Raw genomic sequence first — 22144 nt, forward strand, 5'->3', positions numbered from 1 at the left:
GGAACATCACTGGTCACAGACCTCCAGCTGGAAAAAGACCCTTCGACCACTACCCTCTGTCTCCCATGGCCAAGCCAGTTCTCCACCCATCTAGCCACTTCTCCTTGTATCCCATGAGCCTTGTATCCCATTAGCTTGGGTCTTGACCAATAAGTAATCAACATGACTGTCTGTTGTCTGGAGCTCAGGTCCCTTGGCCAAGGGCTCATTCAGTCTTTCCCTAGTCAAAGTTAACATACATGTTTTTTCTCTACATGGTGGACTGAGAAACACACATTAATCCCTTTCTCTTGCAGCACTTTAAAAGTTTGTATTAATAATCAAGTGTTAATAATGTTACAAAGTTATAAACTTTGGTGTTCCAAATTACATCTCCAGCTTTTCTAACATATCTATTAATACATTACTTATTCTTTAATTGTCTCACAATTCAGGCCATCAATTGAACTAAATCTGGCTGGCTTCCAAGGCTGCTTTAATTTTTATTAAAATTATTTCAAAGAACATTTTAATTCAAACCACAAAATGATAAACTCGTGATTTTGAAACTACGAGCAGTCCATGGGGTGTGAGTATAATATATATTGATTCCTCACTATTCAATTTATCTCATGGGTTTCTCTTGGAGATCAGAAGTGACTTCTTGCCCAAATCAACTATGAACTTGTAGCTTTTTGGTGAGGACTCTCGGGTAACAATGGATGAACAGATGACAATTGTGGTTATCATTTTTATGAACACAAAGACAGTAGAAATAGTTCTTAACCTGGGATATTTGCTTGCATTGACAACAGTTTCCCACCAATGCATTTTCTCATCTTCGAGTTTCTTAATTCCTTTCTCTTTCCTCTCCTATCTTGTTGCATCTTAACTACATCTGTTGGGAAACTTCAGTTCTTTTGACAATGTCTTTCAAATTCAGGGACAAAGGGTGTGTAGGGTGGTTTGAAACAAAAAGTAGTTTTTGTCATACTTCATCCATAAACCCTTTGTGGTGATGCAATAGACTCTTTGGCCTATGTACTCATGTTGATCTTTGACCTCATACTTCCAATTCTGCAAACACATTTTGCAAGTTGATGACTGATCTAAACTGAATCCACAAGCCAGTTTCTCTGGGTTCCTAACATCAAAATGACACGTGGAAACTTCACCTATGGTCTAACCACAGTTTTTACAATCTACAGTCTTGTCACAATAGTTACATTAGCATCCAATGAAATTGGCAATATTGGTCCAGTCACATCATCTATTTGATTTATTATTGTCACATGTATTGGTATACAGTGAAAAGTATTGTTTCTTACACGCTATACAAAGCATAACTACATAAGGAAGGAAAGGAGAGAGTGCTGAATGAAGTGTTACACTCATAGCTAGGGTGCAGAGAAAGATCAACTTAATGCGAGGTAGATCCATTCTGCTTAGAGTCAGTAAACTGGTCAGTATTTAAAAAGGCTGTGACCAGCCTGAACATGTACGCCACTATAGTAACTGACTTCATTAGTAAGTGTGTAGAAGACTGTGTGCCAAAGAAGCAAATCTGCGTGTTTCCCAAATGGAGATCATGGATGAACAGGGAAATCCACTGCCTGCTGAAGTCCAGGTCGGAGGCGTTCAAGTCAGGCAACCCTGACCTATACAAGAAAGCCAGATATGATTCACGGAGATCCATCAAAGATGCCAATAGACAGTACTGGACCAAGCTAGAATCCCACGCTGGCCACACAGACTCCCACCGACAATGGCAAGGTTTGCAACACAGAACAGGCTTGGGAAGTGGCATGGGTTCTGGATCAATCTTCCTGTTTGTAAAAATTTGATCTTTGATGAAAAGTCCAAGCAGGCCGTTTATATCAAGTTGCAAACCTGTAACAAAGCAAAGTGTAGTATTTACTCTTTCACAGTTTCTAACTGATTAATGTGGTACCATTTATTTTCTCTGCCTTTACTTTTGCCTTCCACGTTGGTGACATATTAGCCCATTGAATGGGACAATCTGTACACAACTTTTCAATTTTCCCTTTCTCCACCAATCTAGAAGACTCTGGATGGTGATTGATCTGCAGTGATTATCCCCACCTACAGATTATCTCAATCAATAACATCCCGTACAAAGGTATTGCTAATTTTAAGTTATTTACATCTCAGCATTCATGTCTTAACTACCAAATCAAATGCAGTTAACTTAAAGATTCTCCAGCTCTCTCTTTCTTTAAAACTGAATTCAATTTGTGGATACTTCTTATTTCGTATTATTACTTTTGAACCTTCATTTGTCCCAATCCTAAATTCATTTTATTTTGACTCCCTTGCCAAGTATCATGGAACATAATAGTATTCTAATTGTTTTAAAGACAGTTTCTCTATGGAGTATGTGCAGTGCCTTGATTATAGATGTCGTCTCACTCTACTGACCACATTGACCATGTCATGCCATTTGTCAAGTAGTTGCACATGACTGAGACCTTTGAACCAGTCCATTTTTGAGCTGATTTTCCCCACGTTCTGTTGGTTACCTCACACGTGACATACCTGCACGCTTATGCAGTATCTCAATATTATGCCAATACATTCTTGAGACTCAGGTGCATATTTTTGTATGCTTTGCTTAACTTAAAAAGAACTGGAATATTTTTTCTTTGTTACGTTGAACTGTATAAGAACTAGGAGCAGGAGTAGGCCATCTGGCCCCTCGAGCCTGCTCTGCCATTCAATAAGATCATGGCTGATCTTTTTGTGGACTCAGCTCCACTTGCCCGCCCGCTCACCATAACCCTTAATTCCTTTACTGTTCAAAAATTTATCCTTGCCTTAAAAACATTCAATGAGGTAGCCTCAACTGCTTCATTGGGCAGGGAATTCCACAGATTCACAACCCTTTGTGCGAAGAAGTTCCTCTTTAACTCAGTCCTAAATCTGCCTCCCCTTATTTTGAGGTTATGCCCCCTAGTTCTAGTTTCACTCACCAGTGGAAACAACTTCCCTGCTTCTATCTCATCGATTCCCTTCATAAACTTATGTTTCTATAAGATCTCACCTCATTCTTCTGAATTCCAATGAGTATAGCCCCAGTCTACTCAGTCTCTCCTCATAAGCCAACCCTCTCAAGTCTGGAATCAATCTAGTGAATCTCCTCTACACCCCCTCCAGTGCCAGTATATCCTTTCTCAAGTAAGGATCTATCGGCATCTGTTAAAAACACTAAAATTCATTATGACTCTGGTCAGGAGCCCAATGAGTTAACACATGTAAAATCATACCTATCAAAAATGTCCTGCAACTTAATTTGTCAGAAGTTAGATTCAAAAATGCAAAAGCTGTGTGGAAATTTAAAAAAGCAAATCAACTTTTTCCCAGAGAATGAAACACAAAAAACTTTTAATAGGTCTTAACTCAAAAAGAAAAGAAACTCCTTTGATGCGTTTTGACTTTAACCGATTCAACAATCACATTCAAACACAAATACAAACAGGTTCTTTTGCAGATTATCCAGTATCTCTCCAAGTCCCTTCGAAAGCAATATCTTGCAATCCAAATTCACCCTGCCTGATGTATCTCCATTTTGTATTTACTTCAGAGTGAATGACTTTGACTGTTTCTAATTTCTCCAATATAAGTTTGCCCTTCAGCAGCCCATTCTCACTAATCATTTCACAGACATCCCCAGATAGTCCTGACTCAGAAACTGATGTTTTCTCAAAGGGGAGTATGGAATTCGGGGAGAGAGATTGTGAGGTTCTTGAGCAAATTGACATAGAGAACGACAGGGTATTGTAAGTGTTGGCAGCCTTAATAGTGGATAAATCTCCAGGTCCTGATGAATTGTGCCCTAGGCTGCTGTGGGAGGCAAGGGAGGAGATTGCAGATGCTCTGACCAAAATTTTCAATTCCTCTCTGTCTACGGAGAAGGTGCCAGATGACTGGAGAACAGCGAATGTGGTTCCAGTATTTAAGAAGGGTTGTAGAGATAAATCAGGGAGCTACAGACCAGTGAGTCTCACCCAAGTGTTAGGGAAACTATTGGAGAAACTTCTGAAGGAGAGCATCTATTTCCACTTGGAGAGGCAAAGCTTGATAAGGGATAGTCATCTGACATCTCTGACATCTGTTTGGGTACACTGAGGGAGAATTTAGTCTGGCCAATGCACCTGGCCAGCACTCTTTCGGACTATGGGAGGAAACCGGAGTACCTGGAGGAAACCCGGACATGGGGAGAACGTCCATCTCTGCACAATGACCTAAGCCAGGAATCGAACCCGGATCCCAGGCGCTGTGAGGCAGCAGTGCTAACCACTGTGCCACCGTGTCGCCACCATCACTTATTCACAACTAGGGCATTATCCCCCATCATCAATCTTTCCCAGATCCTGAATACCAGCCTGTATCTTGGTATGCAAAAGAGGTGTTGACCCCTCTTCCCTGTCTTATGGTCTGTCCATCAGGATCTGCAGCTGTTGTCTTGCTGATTATTGCAATCTGTTTTTTGTCTTGATTTTCAATCTTAAAGGGGGTGAAGGGGTAAATACTGAATGTGAACGATCAAACTCAGTTGGTGAGAGTGGGTTAGGCTGATCACATTGTGCACAAACTTTAAGGTCTGATACTGGATTGGGATTCCCCTGACTAATTGCAGTGATTAAATTATCCCATCTCTTCAACTCTGCCAACTCATATATTGTTGATTCACAATGAAAATGGTCCATCTCTGCTCTTGCTTCCTTCAAAGCAGCCTGTGTGTCACATAATTCCAGTTTAACTCACGGATCTATTCCTCATTTTATAAAAGTCTCTGCTTATAATCTTCTCCTTTCACAAATGTCTCATGGATCTGCTGTTCTAACATGGATTGTTTTAAATGGAGTTCTCTCACATGTTCTATTTGCTTTAAATGCTCTGCTATCCGATTCAAATGGAGTTCTCTCTCGTGTTCTAGCCGCTTTGAATGGACTTCTCTTTTTCATAGAATCATAGAATCCCTGCAGTGCAGAAGGAGGCCAATTCAGCCCATCGAGTCTGCACCGACCAGAATCCCACCCAGGCCCTATTCCCAGAAATCCCATACATTTACCCTGCTAATCCCCGACACTCGGGTCAATTTACAATGGTCAATCAACCTAACTTGCACATCTGTGGACCGTGGGAAACCAGAGCACCCGGAGGAAACCCACGCAGACATAGGGAGAATGTGCAAACTCCACAGTCAGTGACCCGAGGCTGGAATTGAACCCCGGTCCCTGGCGCTGTGAGGCAGCAGTGCTAAACACTGTTCCACCATGATAAGAAACTCAGCTGTACAGTCAATTCAAGCAGTTCTAAATGTATTTCTGCATGTTTTGAATGGAGATGTTTCTCCTATTCCAATTCTTCCTCAAGCCCAAATTATCTCTGTTGTTTGTCGCAGATAATAATATCACTCCTGACAGTTCAGCAATAAGCACCATAGGCGAAAAGATCCATATATTTTGTTAACTTCCATATTTTACTGTTAACCTTAGATTGAATAAAATCAATCACATCTTCCAATCGATCATCTGATACAAATAAATATTCAGAACATAGCAGCTCAGAAATTTCTCCAATAAGCTCTCTAGCTTCATTTAGTATGGAGACAAAATAGGTTGTGCTTCATCTTAAATGCCATTTTTGTTAGTTAAATGTTTCCAAACATGCAGCGTTATCAAGTGTCATCTCTAAAGTGCTCAATCGTAGTCATGTCCTGCTTAGGTCATCAATTGTAAGTTTATAAGTTTTTTTATATGGGGTTCACTTGTTTGCAATAGCGCCTCCAATTGTAAATCACATAAGGCTCCAGTGATATAACCATATTGCAAGAAAGAACACTTTTTAAATGATGAATTCAGAAACCTTTTTAATGGATAATAATCCAACTAGTCAGGCAAAGTGCCAATTAACAGCAAATAGCAGTAACTAACAGTAGGAGGAGAGAGTTTAATTTAGATATTTACCTGACGGGGAGAATCAATGATCAGGTTGATCTCCCAGGCTTCTCAGTCTTTGGCTGAGATCAAGCCCAAGATGGGGTGCAATGTCTCATGTTGTCTGCTTGGATCTTGTTTGTCTCACTTGTGGGGACCATGAATTGGATTCAATTTAAATTTGGTTTTTGGAGCAAACAAGGAGATGAAATTGGGCTCGTCTGGTCCACTCTGTGCATTGGCTTTGTAACTTCAAGAATGTAAAAATGTAAAAAAAAAAGAAAAGCTTAACATAAACAATTGAACAGACATTTCATCACCCTTCTCAGACCAGGTTGTAAAGTAATAAATCTGAAGAACCTCGAAGACAGCTCTCAGCAGATCACTCCCTTGACTTTCTCTGACTATTTGCCTCTGGCCGCCCTTTCAGAACTGCAATACACAGATTGCCTTAGTTTATCATAGAAATGATGAATCATAGAAACCCTACAGTACAGAAAGAGGCCATTCGGCCCATCGAGTCTGCACTGACCACAATCCCACCCAGGCCCTACCCCCATATCCCTATATATTTACCCACTAATCCCTCTAACCTACGCATCTCAGGACACTAACGGGCAATTTTTAGCATGGCCAATCAACCTAACCCGCACATCTTATGACAATGCATCTTCTCAAGCTATGTCTATTATCTTGAAGTAGGCTTGGGTCACGACTGATAATTGGTCAACATGGCCGTCTATTGTCTGGAGTTGAGGTCCCCTGAAGAAGAGCTCATTCAGTCTTTTCCTCAGTCAAAGTTAACATTCATGTTATCTCTTTGCTTGGTGGCCTGAGAAACCCACATTAATCCCTTTCCCTCACAGCACTTCAAAATAATCAAATGTTAATAATATGCTTAATTGCAAAGTCGTAAACATTTGTGTTCCAAATTACATTTCCAGCCCTTCTAACATATCTCTTAATGAATTACTACTTGTTCAATTGTCTCTCAATTCAGGCCATCATTTAAACTGAATCTGGCTGGCTTCCCAGAAGGCTGGTTTAGTTTTATTAAAATTGCTTCCATCAGTTTCAGCCATGAACATATTAATTCAAGCTGCAAAATGATAATCCCACCGAAACTAATGATTTAGAACCAACCAACACCAGTATTGCTGGGTGTGTGTGTCGCGGGCGAGTGTGTGTGTGTGTGTGGCAGGAGGGCGAGTGTGTGTGTGTGGGGCGAGAGTGAAACTTTGAAATCAAAATTGATGAGTTTTGTCAGGTATGAAAATGTTAGTCATGGCTATTTTAAATAGTATGCAATAAATAAACACAAATTCCTATCGAAATAATGTTTTGGAATTTTCTAACTCATGATTGTATGTGTGTATGCACCTTTATGTGTTAAGTTAACCCAGGTATGAAAAAAATCATAAAGGCAAAATGTTTCAGATGCTGGGAATCTGTAAAAGAAAAGGATGGAAATATTTGATATCTGGGGAGAATGAAATTGAGTGGATGTTTTGTTTCAGAACTGGGAAAAGCAAGTGAAAGGGATATGCGGGAAAAATGTGTAAAAGTTGGGTGGGGATTAAATGTCAAAGGGACACTTTGGAAGAAATAATAGTAAATTGGAATATTATTTAAATGGAGAAAAATTACATCATGCGACTGTGCAGAGGGACCTGGGGGTCCTTGTGCACGAATCGCAAAAACTCAGTCTGCAGGTGCAGCAGGTGATCAAGAAGGCGAATGGAATGTTGGCCTTTATTGCGAGGGGGATAGAATATAAAAGCAGGGAGGTCTTGCTGCAACTGTACAAGGCACTGGTGAGGCCGCAACTGGAGTACTGTGTGCAGTTTTGGTCCCCTTATTTGCGAAAGGATATATTGGCCTTGGAGGGAGTGCAGAGAAGGTTCACCAGGTTGATACCGGAGATGAGGGGTGTAGCTTATGAGGAGAGATTAAACAGATTGGGTCTGTACTCGTTGGAGTTTAGAAGGATGAGGGGTGATCTTATAGAGACATATAAGATAATGAAGGGGCTGGATAGGGTAGAGGTGGAGAGATTCTTTCCACTTAGAAGGGAACCCAGAACTAGAGGGCACAGCCTCAAAATAAGGGGGGGCCGGTTCAGAACAGAGTTGAGGGGGAACTTCTTCTCTCAGAGGGTAGTGAATCTCTGGAATTCTCTGCCCATTGAAGTGGTGGAGGCTTCCTCGTTGAATATGTTTAAATCACGGGTAGATAGTTTTCTGATCGATAAGGGAATTAGGGGTTATGGGGAGCAGGTGGGTAAGTGGAACTGATTCGCTTCAGATCAGCCATGATCTTGTTGAATGGCGGGGCAGGCTCGAAGGGCCAGATGGCCTACTCCTGCTCCTATTTCTTATGTTCTTATGTTAATGAGACAAAGAAAAAAATGTCAGAGAAAAAGGTTTGAATGACAAATAATCAGCAGTCTGCCAACTGAAAGCAAAAAAAAGAGAGAAAATCACCATAAAACCAAAAATTGCAATAGTAAAGGAAATAAAATGTATGCACAGGTTACAGTCTGCAATTGTTGGACTCGATATATTGAGCCCTGGAGCTATAGAAGTCTCTAATTGGAAGATGCGGTTCCATTTCTTAAACTTGTGTTGAGCTTTATTGTCCCTTGGCCCCTATGAAGTGTTTCAGAGAGGTCAGCATGCAAGCAAGGTAGAGAATTAAAATGCAAGTGTCTGGAAACTCGAGGTCACACTTGAAGGCTGAATGGAGGTGTCCTGCATAATAGTCATATAATCTGTATGTACTCTCCCCAGGCAGGTCAGAAGGCTTCGTGAGCACCAAATATTGCATGCTGAATGGAAAGAAGTGCACAGAGATACTTGTTTCACCTGGCAGGAGTTTTTAGGGCCTTAGATTGTGAGGAGCAGGTGTTACAAAGAAAACATACCTGGGCTGGAGCACATTTAGAATAAATAAATTCCCAAAAGGCAACATATGTTGAATAAACTATTTCCATTTGAAATCCTAGGAGAAATAGACGTTTCAATTACTAACAAACATGTTTTTGCTGAAATACCTCAAACCATCTCTGGGGACTTTTGTTAAAACAATTATTATTCAGTAAACAATGGGATGTAACTTTCTGCAACTGACCAAGACATTTAAAAATTTGCTAACATGCAAAGGCATGATTTTGAACACGTCCTGTTGTGCAGTTGCCGTCCTGTCGTGCTGTTTTATTTGATCAACGTGTTCTTGTAAATTTCATACTCTTCTGTGAAAGCTGTAATAAAACTTGGTTTAGTATCCCCCGTTTTAAAGTTTAATTGCCGCTCCCACTTTCATTACTTTTACTCTATCTTTGAATAATTAAAATCATTCTATATTATGTTTTTGCTATGTAACTTTCCGCTATCTCCTTTCCATCGTTTGATGTACATGTTCCCAATAGAGTCATGATTCCCTTTTTATTTCATAATTCTAAGCAAATAAATTCAACTATTGTATCATTCCTTTTAATGACTTGTGATTAAATATTTGATTAATCTTGTCATCACATTTCCCTTTTTTCATAGTCTATCATAATTTTGTCACTAAGAATGCTTAACAGCTTGCCCTGCTTTACCTCGAACAACTTATCTGTTAAATCATTTCTCTTTCAATGCTTTTATATTATTCCCCATAGCAAATTTTACCTCTAGTTCACGTTCTTTGTCCATTTGCAGCTCAAGATTGCTGGTGTTTGCTAATATTGGTTGATCTGTTCTGTGCAACTTTCCTGTTTTACACTGTTACCTTTTCTGCATTCATTGTTCTTCTTGCTTTCCTTCCTTAATCTGTTTTTTATCCCCTCTGTTGTATTAGTTTGAATAATTCCTCCACCACACTATTTTCTCTTCGACCAATCATTTTGTTCTGGTGAAACCCTTCCCTCTTTTCCTGGCTAATTGGTCTCAGGCTTCCCGAAGCCAAAACTTTTCCGTCTTTCTCACCTTTCTTTCTAACCACTTTAACTCCCTCCTGTTACTAATCCTAGTAAGAAGTTTAACAACACCAGGTTAAAGTCCAACAGGTTTATTTGGTAGCAAAAGCCACACAAGCTTTCGAGGCTCTGAGCCCCTTCTTCAGGTGAGTGGGAATTCTGTTCACAAACAGAACTTATAAGACACAGACTCAATTTACATGAATAATGGTTGGAATGCGAATACTTACAACTAATCCAGTCTTTAAGAAACAAAACAATGGGAGTGGAGAGAGCATCAAGACAGGCTAAAAAGATGTGTATTGTCTCACAATACACATCTTTTTAGCCTGTCTTGATGCTCTCTCCACTCCCATTGTTTTGTTTCTTAAAGACTGGATTAGTTGTAAGTATTCGCATTCCAACCATTATTCATGTAAATTGAGTCTGTGTCTTATAAGTTCTGTTTGTGAACAGAATTCCCACTCACCTGAAGAAGGGGCTCAGAGCCTCGAAAGCTTGTGTGGCTTTTGCTACCAAATAAACCTGTTGGACTTTAACCTGGTGTTGTTAAACTTCTTACTGTGTTTACCCCAGTCCAACGCCGGCATCTCCACATCATGATTACTAATCCTATCCAGACCAGTGCATGGCACGGATTTAACTTGAGATTATTACCCTTTGAGGCCTTGCTCTTTGATCTATCTCCTAATTGCAAAACTCTTTGCAGTGTGCCAAATTTTCTTCTTCCAGTGTTATTAGTCCCAACTAACATTCTCTAAGTTTATGGGTAAACAATCACACTGCAGTCAGTAATGTGCCATGCAAGAATGTACGCAAGCAACATTCTCTTTAACATGTATGCATGTGAGGGGGTCATGTTGTATAAGTCACTAATTAGGTTTCTCTCATCTGGAGTACTGCCTCTAGTTTTGGCTGCTTGAGGAATGATGTGAAGGCATTGAAGAGCGGATTTACAGGAATGACTCCAGGATAAAGAGGGTAGATTGGAGCGGTTCGAACAGTTTTCTTTGAAGAAAAGAAGGTTGAGAGGAGACCTCATAGAGGTATTGAAGTTCAGTGGGGTATTCAAAATGGAATTGGATTGCTATCTGAAAAGAGAGAATGTGCAAGGTTATGGGGATAAGGCAGGGGAGTGGGACTAAGTAGAATGCTCTTTCAGAGAGCCAGTGCAGACTCAAGCCAAATGGCCTCCTGCACAATAAGGATTCTGTGATATGTGACCATCTTAAAGGACTGCTTGGTTGAATAAATGGGCCGGTCATACAGGGAGCTTAGAGAGAAATTCAAGGGAGCATTGATCCCAACATGGATTTCCCACCACTGTTCAGCTCCACGTGATCTCGCCAAGTGATACAAATTTAATTTTGGTCAAGAGTTCCCACTTCGTGTTGTAATTCGGGTGCAAATTGCAGGCACAATTGCACTAATTTTAACAAGGTTTTTTTCTTGCTCTACCTCATTTATATATCACCAAATACAAATGTCCTATGCACCAGTTCAATTGACAGAATTTTAAAACCTCTTTTTAAAAAAAAATCCTTGATATATTTGAGTGGTAACTTGCAGTTTTACTAATGTAGCTAAAATGTGTTTATTACAAAAACAAGTATTCGTAATCATTGTATAGTCTTTAGTTTAAGTGATTGGTTAAGAAGATAGCAGATGGGGAGTAATGTGGGAAAGTGTGGAATTATTCACTCTAGTGAAGAATGGAAACGCAGAACATTTTTTCAAAGATGTGAAACTAGTAATATATTGGTGTTGAGAGATTTTTGGTTCCTTTTACTTGAATCACAACGGGAATTGTCATGTTGGCCTTTGTTGCAGAGATTTGGGGTATAAGAGCCCAGCTGAAATGATAAAGGCACTATCGAGACTACATCAGGAGTCTTGCATACAGTTGTGGCCTTTTTGCCTGAGAAATGATACACTAACTGAGATTGACTAAGTTTAAACTTACTTATTAGTGTCACAAGTAGGCTTACATTAACACTGCAATGAAGTTACCATGAAAATCCACTAGTCACCACACTCCAGTACCTGTTTGGGTACACTAAGGGAGAATTTAGCATGGCCAATGCACCTAACCAGCATGAGTTAAACAGCTGTCAAGTGATTCTAATTTTTCAACACTCAATATGCAGTGAAATTTAACTTTCAAATTGGAAGGGGGTTCAGTAATATGACCTCAAGTATGCAGCTTGTACAAATAAGGTGAACATTTTTGCAGCACACGGATGAATGCCCCTGTATTTTATCTGAAACCCTGTATGTAACCAAACAGCTTCATGTTCCTTCAGAATCATGGAGAACAAAGTTCACTAGTAATGTAATGGGTTGTTGCATGACATGGCAAAGATAAAACTATCCATAATTAAGGGAAATGTAGATACATGGCTAGAGTGCTGATTATCTGGCACAAAGCCATGAGTAAGAGTAATAGGAGTTTGACTGGAAAGATTGTTACATGGCATTCTTTTTGGGCAGCTCTTCATTATTGTGCACAGAAATGGAAGTTAGGAAGCAATATTTCAGAGTCGTTCATAACCAAATTGCAAGTGCCAAAGTGTGACCAAGATTATGCAACATTATTGCACACGCTGAAACATAAGTGAACAGGGTGTGCAAAAATTTAACTTGCATATTATTTTAAACATTTATTTGTATAAAGTCCCTTTGTTACTCCTCTTAAACCAAGGCCCATTTTCTTGCTCCAGTAGTTTGGGTGAATATTAAAGAGCTTATGGTTTGAAAGTTAACTGGAAATTCATAGTTGTGTAAGGGAACTTGATGTACAAGGAATCACTGCTGAATACTGCTATTTAGGTCACTGCACTTCAGATTAATTGGTTTTACGTGAACTGCTTTGGGGCAGTTCATGGAAATGTAATGACATCAATATATATCCAAATCTTTTTGATCAGTTATGTAAGCGGGGGATCCCGTCGTCATGGTCCATGTAGATATCAATAATATAGGTAGAATGAGGAAAGAGGTTCTGCACAAAGAGTTTGAGGAGCCAGGCACTAAATTAAACAACAGAACTTCCAAGGTTATAATCTCTGGATTATTACTTGAACTGCGTGCATATTGGCATAGGATACATAAAATTAGAGAGATGAATATGTGGCTTATAAACCAGTGTGGGAGAAGTGGGTATTGGTTCATGGACACCGGAAAGGACAAACATTTTTAAAAAAAGAGATCAAAGGGCCAAATAATGGTCAAAAGGCAAGATTAATGGTTCTTCACTTAAATGCACATAGTATTCAGCACAAAATAAATGCACGAGGACCCCAAAGTGAACATAGAGAATGAGACTGAGAATGAGACTGGGGAAATAATAATGGGGATCCATGATATACACAGTAAGAAGTCTAACAACACCAGGTTAAAGTCCAACAGGTTTATTTGGTAGCAAACGCCACTAGCTTTCGGAACAGGCTGTTCCGAAAGCTAGTGGCTTTTGCTACCAAATAAACCTGTTGGATTTTAACCTGGTGTTGTTAGACTTCTTACTGTGTTTACCTCAGTCCAATGCTGGCATCTCCACATCATGATCCAGGATATGGCAGAGGAGTTAAATATTTTGTGTCACTTCCACCATATCTTCCATGGTGCAAGATACCAATATTCCAAAAATAGTAAAACAATCAGTCCATTATAAAGGATGAATATATAATAAATTCAAGCAGAGTCAGCATGGCTTCATGAAGGGGAAATCATGCCTCACAAATGTATTAGGCTTCACAGGGGAGATGCTGAAAGGTTGTTTCCCCTTATGGCTCAATCTCGGACCAGAGGGCATAATTCATAGAATAGAATCCCTACAGTGCAGAAGGAGGCCATTCGGCCCATCCAGTCTGCACCGACAACAATCCCACCCAGACCCTATTCCCGTAACCCCACATATTTACCCTGCTAATCCCCCTGACACTAGGGTCAATTTATCATCACCAATCAACCTAACCTGCACATCTTTGGACTGTGGGAGGAAACCGGAGCACCCGGAGGAAACCCATGCAGACACGGGGAGAACGTGCAAACTCCACACAGACAGTGACCCAAGGCGAGAATCGGACCTGGGTCCCTGGCGCTGTGAGGCAGCAGTGCTAACCACCGTGCCGCCCTATTGCATTGCAGAATAAGGCTGGCCCATTTAAGACCAAGATGAGGAGGAATTTCTTCTCTGAGAGTAATGAATTTATGGAATTCTTTACTGTAGACAGCGATAGAAATAGGGTTGTTAAGTTTCTTCAAGGCTGAGATAGGCAGAAATTTAATCTAGGGCGATGGAGATATGGTGGGAAAGTGGAGTTGTGGATTGCCAAATCAGTCATGATCTCACTGAATAACAGACCAGATTCAATGAGCTGAATGGCCTACTTCTGCTCTTCTGTCCTACATTTAAAAGTGGCATGATAAAGTTCTTTCATTCTATAAATAAGATTGACGTATTTGTCATGGCGATATTCGCAACCAAACTCTGGTATCCAAGATTGCTTTCTAGATCTATATTTTTCTTGGCAACTGCAGGAAGAGCTTCCACCTGTTTGTTCGACAGTGTAGTGGCAAGAATTGTTTCCCTTGTTCTATCCCTTGCACCCCCTCCCACAACCACCACCACCCCTAATGAGACAGATTATGTGATGTTTCCATTTTGATTTTGTGATCAATCTGAGTTATGGGGCATCAGTTTAGTGTTCTAAGTATCATAGATATTTTGTTTGACAGAAGAAATAATTGAATGTCAGCAAGGTTGACTGTGTCAGTAGATTGAGATTGCTGCCTATAGCCATAGTTTTGATTCATCTGTTTAGGGTGAATTGATTGCTAATTTTATGCAGTCTAAAGAGAGTCCAACAGTAATTTGGCACAGTATCTAATCGCCTAGTTCACCTCATGAATAAAGCTCAAAGAACTTATCTGATGTCTTAATACTTGGTGATCTGTAAGAACAAAGTCTGAGTTCATGTACACTCAGCTCAATGTATCACGTTATATGATAGGAGATTGTTACGCAGTTCTTAGGATGGGCACAATGCTATCTTTTAATCTACAAGTGTCGATGGAAAGAATGTGTTGCCAGAAATATTAAAATATAAGTTCACAATTTTATTGATATTTAACAAAAAATGCCTGGTACTTTCAGGACCTGATGTATGTATATTTGTAATTTAGACAGTTTTGAATATTTAAATACTCAGTCTGTTTTATTACAATTTTATCCCTATTAGATTATTTTTCTTTGGAAAACCCAATATCAAATCTTGACTAGGGGTAGACCTTAGGTATTTGTCCTTGCATGATACACAAGTGGATTCATTAAAGTTTTAAAAGTTTATTAGGGTCACAAGTAGGCTTACATTAACACTGCAATGAAGTTACTGTGAAAATCCCCTGGTCACCACATACTGGTGCCTGTTTGGGTACACTGAGGGAGAATTTAGCATGACCAATGCACGTAATCAGCACATCTTTCAGACTGTGGGAGGAAACTGGAGCACCCAGAGGAAATCCACGCAGACACGGAGAAAACATGCAGACTCCACACAGACAGTGACCCGACGCCGGAATTGAGCCTGGGTCCCTGGCGTTGTGAGGCAGCAGTGCTAACTACTGTGCCACCTCTGATAAGTAGAATGCTCAATTGCTTCTTTCCTCTCACCCCTTCATTGTTTGAACTGTTTAGTATAGAACCATAGAAAAATTACTGCACAGAAAGAGGCCATTCAGCCCATTGTGTCTACGTTGGCCAAAAAAGAAAGAAAATATCCAACTTTCCAGCACCTGGTCTGTAGCCTTGCAAGTTAGAGCACTTCAACTGATCCAGGTACCTTATAAATAAGTTGAGCATTTCTACCTCAACCACCATCCGGGCAGTGAACTCCAGATGCCCACTACCCTCTGGGTGAAAAGGTTTTTCCTGATGTTGCCTCTAATCCTTCTCCGAATGACCTTAAATCTCTGACCCTTGATAATTGATCCTGCAGCGAGGGAAACGGGGCAGCAAGGAAAGACCTATCTACAACCCTCATAATTTTGTACACCTCAATTAGGTCACCCCTTAGCCTCTTCTGTTCCAAGGAAAGCAGCCCTAACCTTTCCAGTGTTTCCTCATTACTGCAATTTTCAAACCCTGGCAACATTCTTGTAAATCTCCGCTGTGCTCTCTCCAAAGCAATTATGTCCTTCCTGTAAGGTAGTGAGTGACCAGACTGTACACAAATTTCCAGCTGTGGCCTAACATTTTATAAGTTCCAGCATTACATCTATGCTTTTGTATTCAATACCTTGTCCAATAAAGGAAATCATTCCTCCGCTTTCTTTGCCACCTTATCCACCTCTTCAGGATCCTGTAAGCATACAGCCCAAGATCTCTCACTGCCTTTGGGTTAAAGTACTCAAAATACTCCCATTTAGTGTGTATTCTCTAGCTTTGTTTGCCTACTCCAAAAACATTACCTCATACTTCTCAGATTGAGTTCCATTTGCCACTTTTCTGCGCACTGAGCCAAACCATTGATATAATTTTAGAGACAACACCATCACTAGATGGCTGACTTTTGTGTCACCTGCAAATTTCTCAATCAGGTCTCCCACAATTTTAAATCAAAATCATTAACATGTACAACAAACAGCAAGGGTCTAACACTGAGCCCTGTGGAACATCATTGTAAACCGCTTCCATGTGCAAAAAAAGCCATCGACTATTAGCCTTTTTTTCCTGTTTGAGTCAATTTTGGATCCAACTCCACCACTTTCCTCTGTATACCATAGGATTTCACTTTTCTGACTAGTCTGCCATATGGGACCATATCAAATGCTTTGCTCAAATCCATGTAGACAACATCCACTGCTCTGCCGTCATCAGTCCTTCATGTCTTACTAACTGCATCAAACATTTTGAGGAAGAAACAAGATGTTCCCCTAAGCAAATCATGCTGATTATCCTGATCAATCCGTGCCTTTCGAAGTGATCCTGTCTGTCTCTTAGAATTTGCCCACTACCGAAGTCAGACTGACTGGACTATAATTTTCTGGCCCATCGCTCGCACCCTTTTAAAATAATGGTACAGCGTTCGCAGAGCTTCAATCCTCTGATATCTAGTGAGGATAGGAAAATGATCCTCCGAGCATCCACTATTTCCTCCCCTGCTTCCTTTTAAAGCCAGGGATGCAATCCATCTGGCCCTGGTGATATATTTGCCTTCAACGATGTCGGTCCCTCCAGTACTTAATCTCTCAATGCTTATTGGATCTAATATTTCACACTCATTAATTAGAATGTCTGCACCATTCTTCTCCTTGGTGAAGACAGAGACAAAGTACTCCTTGTGAACTCTGTCCACATCTTCTGCATCGATGCATAGGTTAATCATGTACATCTGTGATAGACCCTATCCTTTCCTCCTTATTCTCTTGCTCTTAATGTACGAGCAAAGAATCTGTGGGTTTTTTTTGGTGTTTTTATCTGTCAATTTTTTTCATACCCTCTCTTTGCCTTCCTAATTTCCATTTTTACTTCACCCCTGGACTTTGTATACTCCTCTAGGCTTTCTACAGTATTAAGCTTTTTGATAATGTCATTAGCTTTCTTTTTCTGCCTTACCTTGCCCTGTATGTTTCTGGATAGTAAGAAGTTTAACAACACCAGGTTAAAGTCCAACAGGTTTATTTGGTAGCAAAAGCCACAAGCTTTCGGAGCCTTAAGCCCCTTCCTCAGGTGAGTGGGAATTCTGTTCACAAACAGGGCATATAAAGACACAAACTCAATTTACAGAATAATGGTTGGAATGCGAATACTTACAGCTAATCAAGTCTTTAAGATACAAACAATGTGAGTGGAGGATCATCGACACATGCCATCATCTCACGTGAGAACACCATCCACCAGGTACACGGTACATACTCTTGCAACTCGGCCAACGTTGTCTACCCGATACGCTGCAGGAAAGGATGTCCCGAGGCATGGTACATTGGGGAAACCATGCAGACGCTGCAACAACGGATGAATGAACACCGCTCGACAATCACCAGGCAAGACTGTTCTCTTCCTGTTGGGGAGCACTTCAGCGGTCACGGGCATTCGGCCTCTGATATTCGGGTAAGCGTTCTCCAAGGCGGCCTTCACGACACACGACGGCGCAGAGTCGCTGAGCAGAAACTGATAGCCAAGTTCCGCACGCATGAGGACGGCCTCAACTGGGATATTGGGTTCATGTCACACTATCTGTAATCCCCACAGCTTGCCTGGACCTGCAGAGTCTCACTGGCTGTCCTGTCTGGAGACAATACACATCTCTTTAGCCTGTCTTGATGCTCTCTCCACTCACATTGTTTGTATCTTAAAGACTTGATTAGCTGTAAGTATTCGCATTCCAACCATTATTTTGTAAATTGAATTTGTGTCTTTATATGCCCTGTTTGTGAACAGAATTCCCACTCACCTGAGGAAGGGGCTTAAGGTTCCGAAAGCTTGTGGCTTTTGCTACCAAATAAATCTATTGGACTTTAACCTGGTGTTGTTAAACTTCTTACTGTGTTTACCCCAGTCCAACGCCGGCATCTCCACATCATAAAAACTCTCCATCCAGGAACGTTGAGCTGCCATTTTTGCACCTCTTTAAGCCAAGTTTCCATTATAGCGGTGATATCATGCTTCTTTGTTTCTATCCATGCCCTCAGCTGATCAACTTTGTGCTATACTTTGCATTTGTATACTTGTACCATTTAACATTGCCAAATTCCTGTACACTTCTTAACCCATCCTCCTTCTGTCTCTGAGTCACTCACTTAATTTTCTATCACCTGCTCTGAATTTGCCCTCAGGTTCTCATTCCCCTGCCAATCCAGCTTTAACTCTGTTATGTGAACATTAGTGTAGCAAACTGTAAAATTGAAGTGTTCTAGTCATACAGATTTATTGGACCAGATTTGCTTTGTTAGTATTGTCTCACTATGCCTCAGTTGAGCCTTTTACTTCTATCCCAATAACTTCATTAATATTGATCGCAAACCTAGACTTTCCCCATTTCCCAGCCTCATTAGTTTAAATTTTTCTCCATTGTTTTATTGATATGTTCCTCGACCCTCAAGGACTTGGTGCCACTTCAGGTCAGTAATTTATTTCCTCCTACCCATGACGTACCCTGGTATCAGGAAGGCGATTTATCACTTCTAGATGGCAGGTCATGATTGCAACAAAGGGCATCTCTCCCATGACTGTAGAAATGTAAACTACTAGCACTCTCCTATTCTTGTAATTCGCCTGTCTCTCTCTCACCTCTGGTTAGCCCCTTGTCCTGGGTGACCCTCTCCTGAGCCAGTGTCACTGTTGCTCTTCAGAAAGCTGATGGTGAAGGATTAAACAACAGCCGATCACTGCACACTTTCATAAGCATTTATTCAGAAGTATATGTTACAAACCCCGGTTCCAGATTGTTCCTATTCATAGTCGCCCAAATGAATCCTTAGTTAATGTCCACTGTTTAATCTAATTAAATTAGGCGGGTGGAGAGGGGTGGCTGGAACAGAATTCAGGGTGCACCCAAGACCTGCCTTTGTGCCTTGGCACTAAAGCAGAAAACACTGCCCCCTCCCCCCGACACACAACACACTCCTTATGCCCCACTCATGGCCACCTATACTCCTCTAACCATTCCATGGCCCCTCATACCCCATGCCAACTTAGTATGAACTCATGCCTCCCACACACTGCCCTTGCCCCTTCCATGCCACCCCACCTAGTATCCTTGAACATTATCTGGACAGCTGACCAGTTCTTAGGCAGCTGGACAGTTTGTGTGTAAAAAGTGCATAATCATGTTTAATTCTAAGTAGCCCTGACCTGTCCCAGAGGTATCTTGGGACCCTATCTAAAATTATACCTTACCCCTTCATAAGGGACCCTGACTATCCAAAGAATCCACCAAGTTCAGATCTCCTCTTACCTGGTCTGCCCTGTGCACTCTGGGATTCACGCAGCTAAGGTTAAAATATGTCGAGTCAGTGGAGGTAAGTGGTGATTTAAATGGCCGGCTGTCTCCACGATTGCACATGCTGAACCCCCGGCAGGACTTCAGTGCCAGCCCTGCAGAGGTGGAGAATGCTCGGTTTGGGGGCAGGACTTGGGGAACTCGGCCATTTCCACGATTTTCATTATGAGCCTCTGTGTAGTGGAGAAAATCTGAACCTGTGTAACTGTTGAACAGTTCAAGGAACTTGGGTCCCTGCCCTGTGGATGGTCACATGCAGCTTTCTTTATATTATCTCTGTGTTGTGAACCATCTGATGCTGGCAACTGGGTGACTGCATTCTGGAGTGTGACGTCAGAAAGCCCTCATCTGATGCTGTGCAATGTGGCTAGTTGCTGCTCAAACAGACATCCAGTTCTCCAGAGGCTCAATTTTCAGACCTTCAGAGGTTGATCTTTGTGTGATTGGTGATAACGAGTGGACAGCCTGTTTTGCATCTCCCAATTCGTTTTCTCTCCAATTCGATCAATGGGCTGTTGACTTGCCGTCTCACATTTTACGTTACTACGGTTAATTTCCAGTTTAAAATGAATGTTCTGTTCCTGAATACACCGAGGATCGATGGCCATCCACACCTCACATTCCACTTTTGTCAACAAGGTTCTTGCATCCGTGTCAAGTTAAATGTAGGTGTGAACCTGAACTCCCGCTAGCACCAAACTTTCCCAAGATTTCAACAAATACTTTTACTCAGCACAAGTATGTATTTTCGGGGATAAAGTCTTGTCCAACGGCGCTTCAAGACTGAACACACTTCTGGCCAAGCACATTTTCCATTGCTTTCTTACAGCTCACAGTTCAGCCCTTGCTACTCAGCTCAAATTTATAGCATTTTAAATTACATGAGTTCAAGTATCACAGACACAAATCTATAATTGAATGTTGTAATTTGTAACTTGCACCTTCATTAACATTAAAACATAAGCTTGGAACTTCGTTTTAGTACATTTTTAAACAGTGGATTATTTTCTTTCAGATTTAAGATTGTGCAGTCACAATGGCAACTTTTATAGAGTTCATCCAGCAGAATGAAGATCGGGATGGAGTCCGGTTAAGCTGGAATGTTTGGCCGTCGAGTCGTTTAGAAGCAACCCGAATGGTTGTTCCTTTGGGTACCTTGTTTACACCTTTAAAAGAGCGACCTGACTTGCCTCCAATTCAATATGAACCTGTGCTTTGCAGTAGAGCAACCTGCCGTGCAGTTTTGAATCCGTTATGGTAAGCCAGGCATACAGATTCAAACAAAATAATTGACCAATAAATATCTCATACTGCAGCATAAGTAACAGCTCTTTATCTAGTATTATATTTTTTCGATAAGGACTTTACAAATTTTGTTTCGGTACAAAGGATTGGAATTCACATCTTAGCAGTTCTTAAAGATTCTTGCAATTCGTATAAATAAAGATCAATAGGAAGAAATTGGAAATACTGGAAATGCTGCTCTTATAGAATCTCTTCTGATTTGAAACTGTTCCTGTCGCTGGATCCAAATCCCGGAGCTCCCTTCCTAACAGCACCATGTTCCTACAATGAAAGGACTGCAGTGGTTTAAGAAGGCAGCTCACCATCGCTGTCTCAATTAGGGATGGGTAATAAATACTGGCCTAGTCAGTGACGCCCACTTCCAGTGAACAAATAAAAATGAAGAGAAAAGACAAGTTAACATTTTGAGCATTTACCTTCTGAGCACAAAGTGCTTAATCCAGTCATTCAGTCTTGCTTTAATACAGTTGTGCACCTCCACAATGCCTGTTAGGCTGAACTCCTGATGACTTGTAGGATAAATGGAAAACGTGGTGAGGCACTGAGCCGTACATGACCAGAAAGGCCCCATGTTTGACCCCCTAATCTTTGCTAGTGTTCTCCTACCAGGGAGGTGAAAAAATGGTATTCCCACATAGTACACGGGTTGGAGGTTTGCTTCTGTGGATTTTTCATGATGATCCTTGTGGTAAATTGGTTTTGTGACATCCCTGTGTTAGCTCACACCAGGTTAAAGTCCTACAGGTTTATTTGGTAGCAAAAGCCACTAGCTTTCGGAGCGCTGCTCCTTCATAAGGTGTCTCACCTGATGAAGGGGCATCTCCACATTATTAGCTCACACCAGCAGAATTGGCATTGAGGTCAAGTTATGGTGTGATCATCTTATAACTGTTAAGAAGAGAAATTTGAAGATGACTGCTGATATGTGTTTTAAAAAAACT

At 40.9% G+C, this 22144-nt stretch overlaps 1 protein-coding gene across 7 annotated transcripts in view; it reads left to right on the plus strand.

Annotated features, from left to right (window-relative positions):
• The window catches only part of sec23a (Sec23 homolog A, coat complex II component), a 103912-nt gene that overhangs the window by 5414 nt on the left and 76354 nt on the right, over positions 1 to 22144 (plus strand). For 2 of the 7 annotated variants that reach the window (XM_078233757.1, XM_078233762.1), the window contains exons 2-3: positions 2042 to 2119; positions 20914 to 21155. In XM_078233757.1, coding sequence (XP_078089883.1) covers positions 20935 to 21155 — 221 coding nt within the window. In that variant the 5' untranslated portion in view covers positions 2042 to 2119; positions 20914 to 20934. Of the gene's footprint in view, positions 1 to 2041; positions 2120 to 10806; positions 10944 to 20913; positions 21156 to 22144 lie in introns of all 7 variants that reach the window. The other 5 variants (XM_078233756.1, XM_078233761.1, XM_078233759.1 and 2 more) reach the window with 4 other exon arrangements.

Source organism: Mustelus asterias, chromosome 18 (assembly GCF_964213995.1).
Source record: "Mustelus asterias chromosome 18, sMusAst1.hap1.1, whole genome shotgun sequence".
Taxonomy (NCBI): Eukaryota; Metazoa; Chordata; class Chondrichthyes; order Carcharhiniformes; family Triakidae; genus Mustelus; species Mustelus asterias.